The sequence below is a fragment of the Chanodichthys erythropterus genome, chromosome 11 (genome assembly GCF_024489055.1).
Source record: "Chanodichthys erythropterus isolate Z2021 chromosome 11, ASM2448905v1, whole genome shotgun sequence".
Taxonomy (NCBI): Eukaryota; Metazoa; Chordata; class Actinopteri; order Cypriniformes; family Xenocyprididae; genus Chanodichthys; species Chanodichthys erythropterus.
In genome coordinates, this window is record NC_090231.1 from 7,960,141 (window position 1) to 7,976,753 (window position 16,613).

Consider the following 16,613-nt stretch of genomic DNA (forward strand, 5'->3'; position numbering starts at 1 on the left):
TTGCAGCAGCATGATGTCTGCATGACGTATTTGACAGCTCGAATCTGATTGGTTGTTGCGGTTTGAAGCCTTGGAGATGATGTTCATGGCTACCTGACTGTATTTGTACTCTGTATGTATATTATATATTTTTATTTATTTCCCCCCGAGTTATTATTGTCTTAAATAAGAAGATATTGTTAATTGTATCCTCTCGGCACAGGTTAAGAGAGTTTGAGTAACTTTAAAAGCAGTGTTCTTGTGAGAATGGTCAATAACCGCTGGCTAAATGCTAACTATGCTAATGCAGTAACAGTGCATGTCAATCACAGAGTTTGTCAGATTCTTCTTCAGTTTAATGATAAGTGTCAGATTTATCGTATCGTTTATTGCAGTGATATTAAAACAAAGTATCCCTGTATCTAAAAAGAGTGCTTTAGTGTTTGTTTTAGGCTCATTTTAGCCCAGAGCTGGTTTAGCACACCAGCTAACAGATTCATTGTTCTCAGTGCAGCAGCTACAAACAGCATTATTTACCTTTCATTTACTATATTTGAAGTGATTACAAGGGTTAAACTGCAGTTGATGGTATATATCACATATGTTAGCGAACATTTATGTTGTTAAATGTAAATGTAGATGTGCAAATGCTCGCTGCAGCTGTTTTTTCAGAGGCTGAAAGACAATTACATTGTGAACTGATGGGAGGCAGTAAATATTTGCTTCTAGACAGAGAGCTGATCAATGAAATCTGACACATAAGCGTGTAACTGAGACATCCTCATTTTGGTGTGGCTAAATGATTATGCACGTAAATATCTATATGAATCTGCATTAATATATATTAATACATGGAAATGAATATATGAAAGAACCATGTTGATGATGATGATATTTGTTACTCTGCATCCTAGAATGGAGATCTGAAGTGGATATGAATATGGATGCAGAACACAACGTCTGTTTTAGATCTACAAGACATTAATGAATGGTAATTTTGTAATTTCTGATTATCTGAAGGCTGTGGCATGTTTTAATTGTCATTTTGTTTTATATTAACGTGTTGTCTCAGCTTGTTATGGATGGTTTGATGGATTTGGCTTCATGCAGAGCAACTAACACAATCTCAGTACTTTCCATAAGTGCATAGATGCGCTTTCCATGCAATATTGTTGTCGTCTTAAAGGTGATTTGTGCAATTATTTTCTTTTCTTACTGTGTTTTACAAACAAATATAATCAAACAAACAAATATTTAGCCTATATATTTATATCTATAATGATGTCCTATTTAAAAAAAAAATCTGCTTATAGTGTTTATATATTTAAATAGTAATTATCACATATGATATATTATGTAGAAATTATCTCAAATGTATTGCTCATAAGATTTTAAGATTTAGTACTAAAAATATTATTTTTATTATTAAGAATGCTGACACTCTTGTAACACAAATAGTAATTTATTTTAATATTTGTATTTTTAATAACGATTTTAGCATTAAGAGGTGTATACATATTCATTTTTTTTTTTACAAACATTATTGGAATTATTCAGAAATATTTTTAATAGTGCTGTATACATTTTATGTTTTATATATTTTACACACACACACACACACTCACACACATATATATAATATTTATACACACACAACCAAACCAAAATTTATTCAGACACCTTGTTTATTTCATTAATTGTAACAGTTTATTCACTATAGTTTAAAAATATGGTAATAAAATATGACAAGATCTCAGGGTTAAACTGTGTCAGAAAAAAATTATCTTAATTATGTCAGATAACACTTAAGCAAAACACGGTCAGGTCAAAGTGTCTGAATAATTTTTGTTCCCAAATTTTTATTAATTTTACTGGTAGTCCACTGTATGAAGAATTTTTGGGTAAAATATGTCACAGTTTACTTTATCTTGCTATCCTCACTTACATAAATGAACAATATGTGTCCTGCACCCACTAATAATATAAAATATATAAATATAAAAATAAATGAAAAAAAAAAAAAAATCTAGTGTCTGAATAATTTTTGGTTTGACTGTATACATTACCTGTGACAACCTTCAAAGCATTTAATTACAACATTCAAATTAACAATAATTCTAAAATCTTATATTTTATGCATTTGTTTTTCTTTTTATTAATAATGACGCAGTGAGTAGATAGTAAATTAATGAGAAATAGATATTCTAAGCTGATCAATAAAAATAATATTGGTAACGGCAGATACTCAAGGTTGCAGTTAACTGATGTAGCTAACTAATGAACCTTATTGTAACGTGTTACCAAAATCTCCTTTGAATAATTTGTAGGTTGATTCCACTAAGAAACACACTGACTCTGCATTTTCATAACTTTCATAATAAATAATTTCATAATAAAAAGCTTGTCTTCAGTAATGTAATGCGTGTGTGTGTGTGTTTAGGGACACAGGAGCGTCTGACGCCCGTACTGCGAGATGTGACAGGATGCTGAACCATCACTGCAGAAGGAACCCAGAGTTGCAGGAGGAGCTGCAGATCCAGGCGGCGGTGGCGGCTGGCGATGTCTACACTGTCCGCAAGATGCTGGAGCAGGGCTACTCGCCCAAGATCAGAGACGCCAACGGCTGGACGCTGCTGCACTTCTCTGCGGCCAAGGGCAAGGAGCGCTGTGTGCGCGTGTTCCTCGAACACGGAGGTAAAGGGTTTGCTTGCTTTAGGACAGTGGCGCGATGGGCAAGTCTGATTTAACGCGTCACTTTGTAAGAAAATATCAGCCTAGGTTGACACTTATTAAAAACTGTGGTTGGCTTGCTCAAGGTGGCTCTTGAAGGAATACTAAAAAAAATTGGGGCCTTGTGATACTGCCCTATTTTTAAAACACAGGCTTCTGTTTTTTAAAAGCAGATGGTGATTTAAACTACCAAGCTCCAAAAAGGACAAAAAAACATCATGAAAATGTACATTTTGGGTTTAGTTTGGTGTGGATTAATCACTATATAGTTGTAAATGTGATCACTCTCCTCAGGTAAATTTGATTTCACAATGATCAAGTACTTTTTCTCAATGGCACACTCCTGATAACCAGTTCACAAAGGCGATATTTTACACTTTTGAACTATAATAAGGTTCCATATCTTGTCATCTCTAATGCTTTAAAATACTAAACTGGTATTATGCTGCTAGAATAGACACTTCTGTTCTGATAAGTTCATGTGTAAGTGTGGTAATGCATGCAAGACGTTAGGGGGCGCTGTAGAACAGGGCTATTTTTATCAAACGCTCTGCAGATAGAATGAACCACAATTCAAGTGTTAACTGTGCACTGCCCTCTGTTCTAATTTAGATTCAGAATAAATTTAGTTCGAGACAGAACTCGAACAGGGTTTCGGTGGGTCCTCCTATGGATCTAAAACCTATAATTAATTCCAATATTAATTACAAATGGCAAACAGTGTGGGTTCTATATACTATGAGCAAACTCCATGAAATTAGTCCCATCAATGTTGGGAGAAGTTTCTAGCATTTTAGAATTAGATGGGACCAGATTGTTTATACCTGTTGCCGAATAGGCCATTTCAGGATGACACATACGTTTTTAGTTAAATTTAAGTGTATTTTTACAGTTTTTTAGCAAAAATAGATTGTAAAAATCTACTGAAGTGTAATTTTTTCTCACCATGAAAATAGCCACAGAAGCTGGCATGTAAAAAAAAATCTGACAATTAGTTATAAAAACTTACCTTTGAATTAAGTAGATTTTTCTGAACTCACTTCATTTTGATCAGTTTCAAAGAAAACAAGACTTCATATTTTGTCATTTTGCATCTCAAGTAAATGCACCTTTATTTAAGAATCTTTGAGAGTCTTTTTTTTCTTTCTTTTTTATAGAAGCATTTTATGTAGTTTGATCAGATACAGTAAAAGTTATTTTGCCAATATGGCCAACTTCATAATGTTTAGGTTTACTTGATTTATCAGGTTTCACAAAGTCATGGAAAATCTAAATCTCAGATTTTTTTCGTTGTCGGGAAAAGAAATTGAATTTACTGTTGTTAATATAAATGTTTCTATTTAAGTTCAGTTAAATATATTTATTTAACATATTTATTCATAACTACTGAAAATGGTGGGTAAATCATAGGAATTATTTGGTCAAAAGCTGTAAGAACACATAATTATGAATTTTTAGCTAGCTAAATGTCCATCCAGCCTGCATAAGATGGTAATGAAATGTTGGATTTTATATATATATTTTTAATGTAATTATTTTAGTTAATTGTTGAAAACAAGTATAGCCTTTATGGGTACACAAACATGACGGTTCGGTCCGTACCTCGGTATTAAGGTCACAGTTCAGTACGGGTTCGGTACAGCAGGAGAGAGAAAACTAAACACAAAATTGCCTCTTTTTCTTCTTTTTTTTATTAAACAGTGGTTTATTGACCAAACTGTGTCTCTCCCTTTAAATAATTTCAATTATAATTAACCTTTTTTAAGGATAAAAAATGTATCCAGCTAATGCTGTAAACTACATACAGAGAGCCGTTTCTTGCACTACTATTACAGGTTACAATTAATAACAGAGCCCAAACTATTCAATTCAGTTGCCATTTAATAATAATATAATAATCAACGCACACAAAAGGAAGGTTTTGCATTAACTTCTAAATCTAATTATAAGATTATTACTCCAATTCATTTTTGAAATATAACATATATACAGTTACTGTCATAACTTGTTTTCATGTTAAATTTATTTAAACATATATTAAATGATTAAGACATTACTACAGGTAAAGTAAATATAATTAATATATAAGCTAACAAACTCTAGATGGAAATGCTCCCATATAGAGTTAATTTCTCTAGTGACTAACTTTCCTGAGGTCAATGTTATGCTACGTGGGATATTATTCTCAAGCTGTTTTATTAATGTCTTTCTGTGGTTGAAACACTGGTTGAGAGATTACATGCATATCTAGACCGTCTGTTCTTCTGAACGTCTGTGCACTTTTTCCTGTTGTGCCAGTTAGCTAACAGTGTTGCATTACCGCGCACGCCCCCTTTTGAACTGGAGTGTGGATCGGCAGTGATTCGTGCCTGTATTCATCATCTAACTGCATGAACCGAACCGTGACGTCCGCACCGTACAATTCGGGACCACTAGTAGCCTATCATAATGCAGTTGTAATATATTTAATTTATTCCCTTTCACATGACATTTTAAGATTTTAACATTTAAAGTACATTTTGAAATGTCCAGCATTAATATAAATGCAAATTCAATTTCTTATCTAATAATTATAGTAGGCCTAATTCATATATATCATCTCTACAGACATTTTTTCCTTGCTTGTTTAGTTTAGTCATGTGTTTATCCTTCAAGTTGTTTTTTTCTCTGTGATCTACAGCGGATCCTACAGTGAAGGATTTCATCGGAGGCTTTACAGCTCTGCATTATGCTGCCATGCACGGCCGTGCCCGCATCGCCCGCCTCATGCTGGAGTCAGAGTATCGCAGCGACATCATCAATGCCAAGAGCAACGATGGCTGGACTCCTTTGCACGTGGCGGCCCACTACGGCCGCGACTCCTTCGTGCGTCTCCTCTTAGAGTTCAAAGCCGAGGTGGACCCGCTCAGCGACAAAGGCACAACGCCGCTTCAACTGGCAATTATCCGCGAGCGCTCCAGCTGCGTTCGCATTCTGCTCGATCACAACGCCAACATAGACATTCAGAACGGCTTCTTGTTGCGTTACGCCGTCATTAAGGGCAACCACTCATACTGTCGCATGTTCCTGCAGCGGGGAGCGGACACTAACCTGGGCCGGCTGGAGGACGGACAGACGCCACTGCACCTGTCGGCCCTCAGAGACGATGTGCTGTGCGCTCAGATGCTGTACACGTACGGAGCCGATACAAACACACGGAACTACGAGGGCCAGACCCCTGTGGCCGTTTCCGTCAGCATGTCTGGCATCAGTCGACCCTGTCTGGATTTCCTGCAGGAGGTCACAAGTAGGTTCTTTTTCCTCTTTAAATCTTTATATGTGGACTGTCAGAATTGTTCTTAATTTTTTGGTAGATGGTAGGGGTGTAACGGTACACAGAAGGCACGGTTTGGTATTTGCCTCAGTTTTGGGGTCACGGTTCGGTACGATTTCGTTACAATAGGAAAATTGGTCACACTTTAGTTTAGGGTCCAGTTCTCAATATTAACTATGACTTTTGCCTCAATAAACCCCTAATTACTGCTTATTGATAGTATGTTAGTGGTTATGTTTAGGTATTGGGTAAGATTATGGGATGTAGAATATGGTCGTGCATTAATATCTGCTTTTTAAGTACTAATAAACAGACAGTATTCTAGTAATATGCATGCTAATAAACAACTAGTTCATAGTGGGAATTGGACCCTAAACTAAAGTGTTACCGGACAAAGGAACAAATCCACAATGCTTGGTTTCTTTTATTTTATTTTGAACAGAAAGTAGTGCAAATCAGTTTGTTCCACCTAGTGGCATTTAGTCCCCCCTGAGGTAGTTGGTACAGTACAGCCTCCTTTAGTGCATAAACAGTAAACAGAATGCACTCTTGCATAGGTCATAGGTCACGTTTTTTTGCAGGGCTGATCAAAAAATAAAAGGTATCCAATCCTCCTATACTTAATTTTCTGTGTTCTGCTCCATTTTTAAAGTATACTTTCAAAGTACTCTCCTTTGTCCATGAGTGCAGAAAGACACATTCAATGCTTTTGCACTACCTAGTGGACTTTGTTTTCAAGCGCTCAAGTCATTTGTTTATGCGCTGTTCTTCTTAAGCTCTTCCTGTTGTGGCAGTTAGCAAACAGTGTTGTATTACCATGCACGCCCCCTTCTGGATTGGAGTGTGGATCGACTGTGACCGACTTTCTGTCATCTAACTTCATGAACCGAACTGTAACGTCCGTACCGTATGGTTCGGGATGAATACATGTACTGTTACACCCCTAGTAGATGGTAAGTTTTATTACTTTTATGATCAATGGTAATAGTAAAATAGTTTGGCACACTGATTAGGGAGGGCCTCAGTATTCTAGGTGACATTTGGACAACAGTTCAAATTTTCAAGTGTGTTTTAGCTAGTAACTTTTAAACCAAATGAATCTTTGAGTTTTATTGAATTTAAATCTTATTTAGCAAATACTTTTAAAAAAGTTTTCCTTTCATCTTTATTTTATTGGGTGATATTTTTGCATATTGACATTTTATAACAATATTATAATCAGTACTTTTAAATTGGTCAGTAAACACATTTGTAGTGTTACAAATGATTTTTATTTAAAATAAATGCTGTTCTTTTGAACTTTCTATAAATCAAAGAATGTTGGGTTTAACTGTGTTGCAGTTAATTTTTTCATTTTTTTGCACACTAGCATTTTTATTTGAAAAAAGTTTTTATTTCCAGTTTTTATAATCATTTTAGTTAATAGTTAAAAAAAGTTAAACAGTAGTAGTTAAATAGTTAAACTATTTAAAATTTCAAGAATGTACCATTTTTAATTTTTTTTTAAAGTTTTCTTTAGCTCGTGCCGATTAGATCTAAAAGTTCAAAGATAATTATGAAAATAAAGTTTTATAACATGATATAACTTGTCTAAATGTCACATTATAGTTGTTTTTTTGTTGTTGTTCCTTTATTTCTTGGCAGTTTTCTTGGTAATTTTTATTTAAAAAGGACACCGTTTTGCAAGAATTTTTTTTTTTTTTTTTACAGGAAAACTTGGTTCAGCTCAACTAAACTTCAAGGTTCTAACTTCTGAAGTCGAATGTGAAGCTGTAAAACCTCAGTATTAATTACAAAAACGTCATCAGATTTAGTTCCCTCCAGAAACCAGTCTCTCTGGTGTGTTTGCTACAGTTTAAATTGCAATCCAATGATGATTTAGTGATGCAGACAGCAACATATTGAATAGTGATGTGCATCATAATTAATTGTCAATACCCAGCACTAATTGCAGTGCACATTATAGTTGCTTTACTTTGCTTTTTGTGTGTGTGTGTGTGTGTGTGTGTGTGTGTGTGTGTGTGTGTGTGTGTGTGTGTGTGTGTGTGTGTGTGTGTGTGTGTGTGTGTGTGTGTGTGTGTGTGTGTGTGTGTGTGTGTGTGTTTTTTCTTCTTATATTTAATTGCAAGTTTTGATTAGGGCTGTAACGATTAATCGCGATTAATCGTTTGCAAAATAAAAGTCTGTGTTTACGTAACATATGTGTGTGTTCTGTGTATAATAATTATGTATATATAAATACACACACATACAGGTATAAAGTTTAGAAATATATGCATGTATTATAAATATATATATTTATATATATTTTATATTACATACAAACATAAATATTTTATATATAAATATAAAATTTTTCTTAAATGTATACATGAATGTGTGTGTATTTATATATACATAATTATTATACACAGAACACACACATATGTTACGTAAACACAGACTTTTATTTTGCAAACGATTAATCGCAATTAATTGTTGCAGCCCTAGTTTTGATTATTGTTTTTGTTAACAAATAAGCTTGCCTTGGTACATTGCATCTTTAGCTTTAATTGTTTTGTCAGTCAGTGACACTCATTATAGTTAATATTACAGATATAAGTTAGAAGGGAGCTACAGTCAAGTCAAAAGTGAAGCATTAAAACTCGAGGCTTAATAACAAGAGTATCATCAAAGGAGGTCATATTCCCTCTTTCCTCCAGAAATATGTCAAATCTCATGGAGAGCAGTGGCCGTTCTGTCGATCTGTAAGTTGAGCAATGGCCTAACCTCCCGAACGAACACCATTATGATCTCAGTCCCCCACACGGAACAATCGGCCATCTGAGAAAAGCGAGCCGTGTTACCTGAAGCACTAATGATCAAGTACGCAACAATGGCCACATTCCTGCGCGCCGCTTCAACTTTGATATCACCATATCAAAGCCACCTGTCTGTCGCAGACATTTACTCGCTGTCAACTCATTCAGCGTGATCCGATTTCACCTTGATTATTTATTAAAAAGGCACTTCGGCGGCTGTATTTACATTGACGACTCAGACTATGAGAGCATGACTTCATGTCTTGAAGGGAGTGACCGGTGCGCTCCGTGAGAATACGCACTGATTTCATTTAGACTTCTCTGCCGTCACCTATAGTTGAGAGCTTTTGGTAAGGCATTGAGACTGACAGAAGACAGGGGCTGCAGATGGCCGTCTCCAGCCCTTTGTAGTGGTTTTTCCAGCTGGCTTCATTTGTGTGAGCACAGCCTGTGCCATATTGTGTTGGGACTGGAAAACTGGCCCATTAAAACTGATAAACTCTGTGCACCGGGTTCCTGGAACTCATTGCAGAACTTTACTGATATCTTTTAAGATGACAAATGCACAAAAAAGAGAGACTTTTTCAATGTTTTTGACCAATAATATTGGTCAAGTTTTTTTTGTGCCAACTTTTTTAATGGCCATTTCTTCAATTGAACGTCTGGTTTTTACTGCTGTATCTTTAAGATTCCTATGCAAACTTTTTTTTCTGCTTCATCCTCCTCTTTGTGACAGATTTATACATTTATTATTACATTTACATAGATTTACACAATCTCTCTCTCAATACTTTGATTTTTATGGCAGATAAAAACACAAGGGTCAGACTTTCCTTCTTAAATTATAAATCGACTTTAAACTATTATTAAAAAAGTTATCAACCAACTGTTTAACATTTTGTTTACTTGACATTGTCAGTTTTTGCTTGTATTTGGTGTCGAGAGAGTGTTAATGTTGATATAATTTTAATTTATTATGATCGCTATGATAATGCCATTCACTTTTTGTTTATCTTTGTTAATATTGTATTATGAATTATATTTCTCTCATTTCTCGTATTTGTAGACAGTTTTTGGCATATTATATACAAGTACAAGTTTTTGGCATATGATATCTTTTAGACTTTAGCCCAGTGTTATTTTAGTATCATCGAGATACTCTTATAATTTTTATTAATATTGAATTAGTATTTATTATGTTTTCATTTTAAAGTTTTAGTAATTTTTCATTTTCATTTTAAAGTTGTAGTAATTTGTGTTTTTGTCATTTTTATATGTGTTTGTTTATTTTAAATCGACAGTTTTTATTAATTAAACATCTTTTTCTGTTTTAGAACATCAAGTTAAACTAAATGAAAATGAGAAATGCTGCCTTTTTTTTTTTTTTTTTTTTTTTTTTATATGGTTTTAGTTTCAGTTAACTATAATAACCCTGCTGTAGCCACAAATCTTTTGTATTTTTCTCTGTTATCAGTTTGAAATAGTTCATGCACAGGTCGTCACACGGGAATGCAATCATTCAGTTTTTATTAAATGTAAACATAGATTGAATTTAACCTGGCAATCGTTGTGTTTCAGGGCAACCCAGGACTTTGCAGGATCTGTGCAGGATAAAGATCCGACAGTGCATCGGCCTGCAGAGCCTAAAGTTTCTGGAAGATCTGCCTATTGCCAAGGTCATGAAGGACTACCTAAAACACAAGTTTGACAATGTTTGACGGAAGCCGACAAACTAATTTCTGTAGGTTCCCTTAAGACTATGCAAACTCTCTTTTTTCATTTCTACTCAAAACCTCTGGGAGCAGGTGCAGCGTTTTGTACAAGCGGAGTGAAAAAGCCTCTTTACGGAGTAACGACTGTGGATCGGTGGAGCACTGTAATGGCCATGTTGATTAGTTCGTAGAAGGTGTCGTTTCATGCATGCCTGGAGAAATTCCTGACCCATGAGAAAGGAAAAAATGCGGACGTTTGATTTGTACCAAATATCTTTTTTGTTCTTAAATCAACAAGGCCTTTGTAAGTATTTGACATTTTCTATTTTCTAAATTCTCAGACACAGAAAAAGATAAAACCCTTTTAAACTATCGAGACAAATTGGCAAATGTTTAGGTCGCCCTCACAATTTTGTATGCATGTGCTATTTTCCTTTTTGCTCTGGAGAAACCACAGTTCTTTGGTCCATTAAGTTATTAAACCTCTGTTGAGAATCCAATTTGTTCGTATTAAAAAACAAAATCATACCAAAAAACCCACAAGCTCTCCGTACATTTCAGTTTTTTAAAGAATGCCTCATTTAATTTAATTTATTTTTTTCTTATTTACATGTTAATTAAGATTCAGTATCAGAGGTTCTTGGCTTGAGTTTTCATTAAAAGGTAAAGAAAAAGTTCTAGTCACGAGAGGTCTATAGGTGAACGTATATATACAAGCATAAATCATTAACAAACTTTATGTAAATAATTGTCATATGTACAGCAGATATTTTTAGACTATTTAAGCCACAAGCTTGTGTTATCAAAGTGTTTTGGGGGTTTTGTTGAGTGGTTTTGTGCTTTTCATGTGACTTGTCAAGGGCTGTCATGTGGGAACGTCCTGAATTAAACTGAAAATTAGATTTGATTACAGCTATATGTAATGCTTAATTTTAATTGGCCATAATTTCTTTAAGATTTATTTTATGTACATGAAAATTCACTTAAATCTTTGCAATCAGTAACTTAATTTTTTTTTTTTTCATTGTTTTTTAATGATTTGAAATGCACTTAAAGTACATATAAACATTTGTCAAATCCACTAATAAGGTCTGCATAGCATTAAGTTAGTTCAGTTCAATTGATACTTCGACGAAAGCATTCAGTTTGTTTCATACATTTTTTTTTTGTTTGTTTTTTCAGTGAGATTTAAAGTTGATTTTTGATCTTTCCCCCCTAAAATCTCAATCGATGTGAGACAGTTTTGTAGGAGATACAGTACTTGCGTGATCACTCTTTAAATGTCAGGACTCTAAACAGACTCTCATTTACTGTAATTCAAGGCTATTTTATCCAAACCTTTTCTAACACTAGCTGCCTTTACTTGCAGTACAGCTACAGCATTTCATCATGAACTCAATTCAAGAGCATTAAAGTTACCTGCCACAAAATTTAAATGATCTCTTTTTTTTGTGTCGCATTTAGGTTCAGTTTAGTGTGTTTTGGCCATTTGTTGGGATCGAAACCGTCTCTGGATGACTGCTTGTTACCATAATGTATTGAACTTCAGAACAAAGTTTGGAGGACTGATTTGAGAGCGAGGGAATGTTATATGGGAATTGTCTTTACTAAGCGGAAGTCTTCCACAACTTCAACTACTGAATGTATATAATCTGCTGTTTGCAAGTTTCATTTGTACATTTGTGTGAATAAATGGATCTCATAATGTCCCCATTTGTTATTTTTCAAAGTCTTATTGCTGTACTTTGAAGCAGTAATTGTGCCGTGTTCATCGATTTGCATCCATTTTTCTAGAGTTTGACTTTCTAATAAAATATCTGCTAAATATGCTGATTACTGAATTCATTGTCCATTTGGTAACTGTACATTACATTCTAGGTTTTGCTTTCTTGCCATCTTTACTTTTAATTCCAGTACAGTCAGCCCTAAAAACTAAAGGAATATTTCAGGTAAGATCAAAATGGACCCTATTTTAAATGCTTGTAGTCTTTGACAAAACGTAGTTACTTATTCCACCTAAAAAATGTATTTTTTAGTTTATACCACAAATCCTTCTTACTACTCCAACCTTTTCAACCATCTGCCTTTATTCTGGTATGTAATGCCACTTTCCATGATCTAAAAACAAAGTCCTGTTCTGCATTTTTTTTCTTTTGTATACCCAGTTTCATTTCATTAAAATATGTTGGATTACAGAAGTAAAATGACTTGAAAACTTTATCAACAGCATTTGCAGAATTTCAAGTCTTCCTCAGTTCTTCCATGTAGAAAAGTAGCTCCACCTCACAAGACTTATATGAAATTAATTTAAAATAATGCAGCATTAAAATGCTTGATATAGATTTCTGCTTTTAAGCCCTCCAGAATTACTTTAATTTTTTTTATGAATTTATTTTTGCTTTTACAAACTGAGGAACAAGTCAAAGCTATTTTCTGTGGTAATCAACAGTTATTTTTTATTGTAGCGAGGTTCGTTGATAAGGGAAGGAGGCGGGAACCAGCAAACAATCAACCTAACTTTAATAATAATAAACAACAAAATGAAAGTAAAGTGGCAGCCCCTCACGGATGACTGCTGCTTACACTAAAACAAAACAACAACATAAAGTCCAGGCCTGGGGCCTGTTTCATAAAACAAGTTTACCAAATAAGCGAGGCTTGTTTCAGTTAGCCTGATTATTTTGAACCAAATCAACAATAAATAAAATAAATCAGACTTACTGAAATAAACCTGGATTATTTGGTAAACTTGTTTTATGAAACAGGCCCCTGGTCCTCTCATGTCTTGTGCTGTTGTCAATCTTTTATCCTTCCAGAGCTCCTCCGTGGGACTCGAGACAGGTGTGGTGTGCAGGTGACGCTCATTAGCAATCGCACCACCAGCCTCGCTCCGTTCCCATGGCTCTCGGCCCCGCCCTGCTTGCCACATATCCCTAGCATCCTCCGCAGGCCATGGGGCATGGCTGTGTCACTGGATGCCCCAGGTGGACGGCCATATCCCAAACTCGTCGGTGTCCGGCAGCTCCCGCGGCAAGTCCCCGTTCCCGCGGCACCTGCTCCTCCCATGCCGAACCCTCCAGCACCACAGCCCCGAGCGCCCTTGGCAGCAGAATTTGCTCAATTCAACTCAATGGCTCACTGACTTCCCCACAGCAGCGATGGTTCTATGACTTTGTGTCCCTTCTTCCTCACAGATTTTGGCACCAATGTAACAAGGTTTGTGTTCAGGCAAGAACCAGTAAAAGTAAAGTGGCAGTCCTTAATGGATGACTGCTGCTGAAACTAAAGCAAAACACCAACATAAAGTCCAGTCACGGTCCTCTCATGTCTTGCACTGTTGTCACTCGTCCTTTTCTCCTTCCAGAGATCATCTGTGGGACTCGAGACAGGTTTGTCACACAGGTGACACACATTAGCACTTGCCCCACCAGCCTCACTCCATTCTCACTGTTCTCGGCCCTGCCCTGCTTGCCACATACCCCCATCGGCCTTCGCAGGCCGGGGGCACCCACGAGACAGAGGGGGGCTGTAGTGCTGGATGCCCCAGGTGGACGGACTTATTCACACACTGTCCCCTGATGGTCTGCGATGGCTCCTCGTCGCCATCCGGAAGCTAGGCCCCATTCCCGTGGCACCTGCTCCTCCCCATGCTGGCGGCTGGATGAAGGCCCTGACGTCGACAAACAACGACACCTCCGACGACCCGATGGCAACCGCCCCTCCATGCTTTGGTGGACAGAGGCGAGTATATCCGTCCCCTCGCCGAACCCTCCAGCACCACAGCTCCGAGCGCCCTTGGCAGCAGAATTTGCTCAATTCAACTCAATGGCTCACTGACTTCCCCACAGCAGCGATGGTTCTATGACTTTGTGTCCCTTCTTCCTCACAGATTTTGGCACCAATGTAACAAGGTTTGTGTTCAGGCAAGAACCAGTAAAAGTAAAGTGGCAGTCCTTAATGGATGACTGCTGCTGAAACTAAAGCAAAACACCAACATAAAGTCCAGTCACGGTCCTCTCATGTCTTTCACTGTCGTCACTCGTCCTTTTCTCCTTCCAGAGATCATCTGTGGGACTCGAGACAGGTTTGTCACACAGGTGACACACATTAGCACTTGCCCCACCAGCCTCACTCCATTCTCACTGTTCTCGGCCCTGTCCTGCTTGCCACATACCCCCATCGGCCTTTGCAGGCCGGGGGCACCCACGAGACCGAGGGGGGCTGTAGTGCTGGATGTCCCAGGTGGACGGACTTATTCACCCCCCAACCCCTGATGGTCTACAATGGCTCCTCGTCGTCATCCGGCAGCTAGGCCCCATTCCCGTGGCACCTGCTCCTCCCCATGCTGGCCCTGACATCGACAAACAACGACACCTCCGACGACCCGATGGCAGCCGCCCCTCCATGCTTTGGTGGACGGAGGCGAGTATATCCGTCCCCTCGCCGAACCCTCCAGCACCACAGCCCCGAGCGCCCTTGGCAGCAGAATTTGCTCAATTCAACTTGATGGCTCATCCACTTCCCCACAGCAGCGAGGGCTCTATGACAGTGTGTCCATCCTTCCTCATGGGTTTCAGCACCAATGTAATGAGGTTTGTGTTCAGGGAAAAAGGAGGCAAGAACTGGCAAATGTTAAAGGTAAAGTTTAATCACAAAATAAACATAAACAACTAAACAAAACAAACAAAACTTCACTGATGACTGCCGCTGAAAATAAAACAAAACATCAACATAAAGTCCAGGCCTGGTCCTCTCTTGTCTTGCACTGTTGTCACTCCTCCTTTTATCCTTCCGTAGCTCCGCCGTGAGACTCAAGACCAGTGTGCCACACAGGTGATGCTCATTAGCACTCTTGCTACTGGCCTTGCTTCATTCCCACGACTCTCGGCCCTGCCACAATTATATTATAATATAGTCATTTGTTATTAATAAATCGGTCACCGTTTTGATGATGAGGTAAAACAAACCTTATCAAGAAATCACAAAGGACAATTCATTTATGGGATTGGGAAGGTGTGGAAATCCTGTTTGATGCATCAATTCACACTTTCCCGTGGTCTCATATCTCATCGTTATGCCTCCCAACCAAAGCTCTGGCAAAGCTTGAGAGAAAAGCTCATCCAGTGCCACGTTATCTCAGTAACGCTACAGGTTTCTGCATACGGGACACCTTAAATGACGACGCTTGGCACCGTATCACAACTTATTCCAGAGATCTGAATGTATTGTTTACTTGAGAATAGCAGATGTTTTGTTGAAAAGCGATCTCTCTCGCACTCTTCGCTTTCCCAGGAACGGCGTTCTTAAATAAAAAGGTTTCTGCTTTCCTGCTTTTCTTGATCCCATGCGAGCGGAGCCCGTGCCAAAATTCTGCAGTGACCTAAGAACGCCAGTGAGTGATATATTTGCGCATTCCTACGACAAAAACACGGGCCGCTATCATTTATCGAATCACAGGTAACATTACACAATAAAACAATGGCATCTCTCTGTAGCCCGTGTTTCCTTGCAGACATGCAGAACAATGCGGCTATTGTAGGTGGTCCTGCTGGATGGATGGTGTCCTCAGCGACGCTAGAAACAGGTCTTCCTTGAGCCCAGGCCGCTGGCTTCGGGAAACTCCCTGTCTGTAGGCATATATCTGTGAGGAAGGGGAAAGATCCATTTGAATATGTGGGCTGTTTGGAATCCTCTAGCAGTGACAGTTGGCCACAGAAGGAAATATGCAAAGCACACTCAATGCTGCTTTATGTGTTTTGGATTGTGGTTATCACTAAAAACTAAGTGTGTAGGAAGCGATGATTACTGTAAAGGTCATTAAGCTCTTTTTTGTGTGTGTGTGTGTTTTCATGTCTAATTCTAGTGAAATGTCGGCCAATACATTTCTTCAGTAACACTTTACAATAAGGTCCCATTAGTTATGTTAATGCATGAACTAACAATGAATGAGCAATGCATTTGTTAGTTAATAAAAACACAACTGTTCATGTTAGCTCGGGTCCATTAAATAAATTTTATTTTAATATTGTATTAGTAAATGTTGATATTAAAATGAACTTGGATTAATAAATGCTCTTC

The 16,613-nt window shown here is 37.3% G+C and overlaps 1 protein-coding gene across 2 annotated transcripts; it reads left to right on the forward strand.

Moving 5' to 3' along the window:
* The first annotated feature begins 51 nt into the window (after positions 1–51).
* asb7 (ankyrin repeat and SOCS box containing 7) lies at positions 52–12,398 on the forward strand. 2 transcript variants are annotated; one of them, XM_067400495.1, is made up of 5 exons: positions 52–112; positions 894–970; positions 2,420–2,673; positions 5,390–5,995; positions 10,402–12,398. In XM_067400495.1, the coding sequence occupies exons 2-5, from the start codon at positions 924–926 to the stop codon at positions 10,539–10,541; spliced, it is 1,047 nt and encodes a 348-aa protein (XP_067256596.1). In that variant the 5' UTR covers positions 52–112; positions 894–923; the 3' UTR covers positions 10,542–12,398. The 2 variants fall into 2 exon arrangements, with proteins under 2 accessions (XP_067256596.1, XP_067256597.1); XM_067400496.1 differs by lacking the exon at positions 52–112 and adding an exon at positions 707–790.
* Positions 12,399–16,613: the final 4,215 nt, after the last annotated feature.

Bases quoted from the DNA above. Each gene is read 5' to 3' on its own strand.
- asb7 (XM_067400495.1), top strand. From the start codon at position 924: ATGCAGAACACAACGTCTGTTTTAGATCTACAAGACATTAATGAATG. The intron at 971-2,419 runs GTAATTTTGTAA...GTGTGTGTTTAG, and splicing joins CTACAAGACATTAATGAATG to GGACACAGGAGCGTCTGACG. The intron at 2,674-5,389 runs GTAAAGGGTTTG...TGTGATCTACAG, and splicing joins CGTGTTCCTCGAACACGGAG to CGGATCCTACAGTGAAGGAT.